Source organism: Aristolochia californica, unplaced genomic scaffold (genome assembly GCF_029961685.1).
Source record: "Aristolochia californica isolate CCGP_79_NKW_82.1479 unplaced genomic scaffold, dmAriCali1.0.hap1 SCAF_11, whole genome shotgun sequence".
NCBI lineage: Eukaryota > Viridiplantae > Streptophyta > Magnoliopsida > Piperales > Aristolochiaceae > Aristolochia > Aristolochia californica.
The window spans coordinates 26,116,700-26,119,215 of NW_027181782.1; the positions used below are offsets into that span (position 1 = coordinate 26,116,700).

At 42.3% G+C, this 2,516-nt stretch overlaps 1 protein-coding gene across 1 annotated transcript; it reads right to left on the minus strand.

Annotated features, from left to right (window-relative positions):
- Positions 1-1,089: 1,089 nt before the first annotated feature.
- On the minus strand, positions 1,090-1,920 carry LOC137943682 (uncharacterized mitochondrial protein AtMg00810-like). Its single transcript, XM_068789124.1, has one exon. It carries the CDS (start codon positions 1,918-1,920, stop codon positions 1,090-1,092), a length of 831 nt encoding a protein of 276 aa, XP_068645225.1.
- Positions 1,921-2,516: the final 596 nt, after the last annotated feature.

Genomic DNA, 2,516 nt, shown 5'->3' on the forward strand with positions numbered 1-2,516 from the left:
AAAGGATATCTTTTTCTTCTTTCTTCAAGTTCTGTTTTTCTTTTAATACTCTGTTTGTGTATTCTTTTTCGTTGGATGTGTATTTGACCGTTGTGAGGGTTTGTATTCAGTACGTGGATTGAATAGAACAACATCTTTGTGGTTGTGTATGCAAAAATTTATTCAACAAACTGCTAGTTCCATTGGCCTCTGCCAAGAGGTTTCTTGGGCTAAAGTTCTGTTTCTTAGTGTCTCTGGCCTCCCGCACACAGCATACGAGCACAGGCTCAGCCCTTGGCTGGCCACCCTACTGCTAAGACATTAATTCTGCTTCAGCCCTTGGCTGGCCACCATGCTGCTGAGACATTATTTCTGCTTCTTCTCTGTGCATCCAGCCTGAGACTTCGAGTTTCATTACTATGATTTCTTCTGCTCGGTGATCCCAGCATCTAGAAAATTTTCGTTGTTGTATCTCTTAATATTAAGCTGAATGATAAAGCTGTGTCTCATTGACTCTCGCTCTGGCCGTCATCTTCGTCAGATCCGAACATAAAATATTTGGCGCAGTTGCGGGAGACGATGACACCAATCTCCGATAAATACTGTTGTTATTAGAATTTAGGAACGGAAAGAGCCGTTGCTCTGCTCGTCGAGCTGGCGCAGTCGAGAAGACAAAGATGGGTTGAATCATAAATGTTTTATTTCTGCCATTCTGTTACGAAATACATGAAGCTTTATACAGTAAGAAAAAGAGAAAAAGGGTAAAATAGTAAAATGCAAAAATAAATAATAAATAAATTAATTACATTCTAATACTCCCCCTCAAGGTGGCTTGTAAATATCCTTGATAGCCATCTTGGAGAACAAAGAAGAAAGGTGGGTAGAAGGAAGAGGTTTAGTGAACATGTCGGCTAACTGGTACTGAGAACGAATGGGAAGTAACTTGAGGACGCCCGAAGTAACCCGTTCATGAATAAAATGACAATCGATCTCAATATGTTTTGTACGCTCATGGAATGTGGGGTTTGAAGCAATATGAATCGCAGCTTGATTGTCGCAATAGAGCAATGCAGGGGATGCAACCTTGACTTGAAAATCTTGAAGAAGTTGCTACAACCAAATAATTTCACTGGTAGTAGAAGAAAGAGCTCGATATTCAGCCTCGGCGGAGGAGCAAGAGACGGTGGTCTGCTTTTTGGCCTTCCAAGAGACCAAAGAACCACCAATGAAGATGCAAAAGCATGTAGTAGATCGGCGAGAATCAAGGCATGATCCCCAATCAACATCAGAGTAAGCGCGTACCTGCAAGGAAGGAGTAGAAGAAAACAACAAACCTTGACCAGGGCTAGTCTTGGGATAACGAAGCAGGTGATGTACTGCCTGGAGATAAGGAAGGCAGGGTTGGGCCACAAATTGAGTGAGCTTGTGAACGGCAAAAGTAATGTCCGGAAGCAGGTCACCGTCAGTGGTAGTTAAATGAAGCTTGGGATCCATGGGAACACTAGTGGGTTTACAAGCTAGGTAACCTGAGTCTTCAAGTAATTGTAAGGTGTAATGGTGTTGAGAAAGCACAATACCGGCCTTGGACTGAGCAATTTCAAGACCAAGGAAGTGCTTAAGACAACCAAGATCCTTGAGCTTGAACTGAGTATGCAGAAATTGGTTGAGCTCAACAATAGCACTAGAGGAAGGGCCAGTAAGGATGATATCATCCACATAAACCAATAATGCAACAAAGAAGGAACCATGACCTTTGGTGAAGAGAGAGTAATCGGATTTCGATTGGAGACAGCCAAAATTGATTAAAACATGAGAAAATTTGGAATACCATTGCCGCGAAGCTTGTTTGAGACCATAAAGGGACTTGTGAAGCTTGCAAACGAGTCGGCGGTGAGATGAAGAGGACTCCCCCTGTTGAAGGTAGCCAAGAGGGAGATCCATATAGATCTCTTCAAAAATATCACCATTTAAGAAAGCATTGTTGACATCAAGCTGAGCTAGATGCCAATTATGAGAGGCGACAAGGGCAAGAAGAACCTTCACAGTGACCAATTTGGCCACAGGAGAAAAAGTGTCAACAAAATCTAAACCTTCTTATTGTGTGTAGCCTTTGGCTACCAAATGAGCCTTATATCACTCAAGAGAACCATCAGATTTAAGCTTGATTTTATATATCCATTTGCAACCAATGGTATGTTTATCAGGAGGCAGAGAAGTGACGGTCCAGGTTTTGTTGGTTTCCAAAGCGTTCAATTCGTCCCGCATAGCTAACCTCCAATCAGGGCACTTCACGGCTTGGTGATAGTATTGAGGTTCAATTTTAGCAGAGACATTGAGTGAAAACTGTATGTGCGAATCAGAAAGAGAATGATAAGAGAGGTAGTTAGAGATTGGATAAGACGTAGAGGGTAAAACAGATGGAGATGAACCAGCAAGTAAATTGCAGTGATAATCCTGCAGGTAATGAGGTGGATGGATCGTCCGAGTAGATTTGCGAAGAGAAGTACCAGTAGATGTGGAAGGAACAAGCAATGGAA

What these genes read in the sequence shown, in the direction of transcription:
- LOC137943682 (XM_068789124.1), bottom strand. Translation starts at nt 1,920, where the DNA reads ATGGATCTCCCTCTTGGCTACCTTCAACAGGGGGAGTCCTCTTCATCT.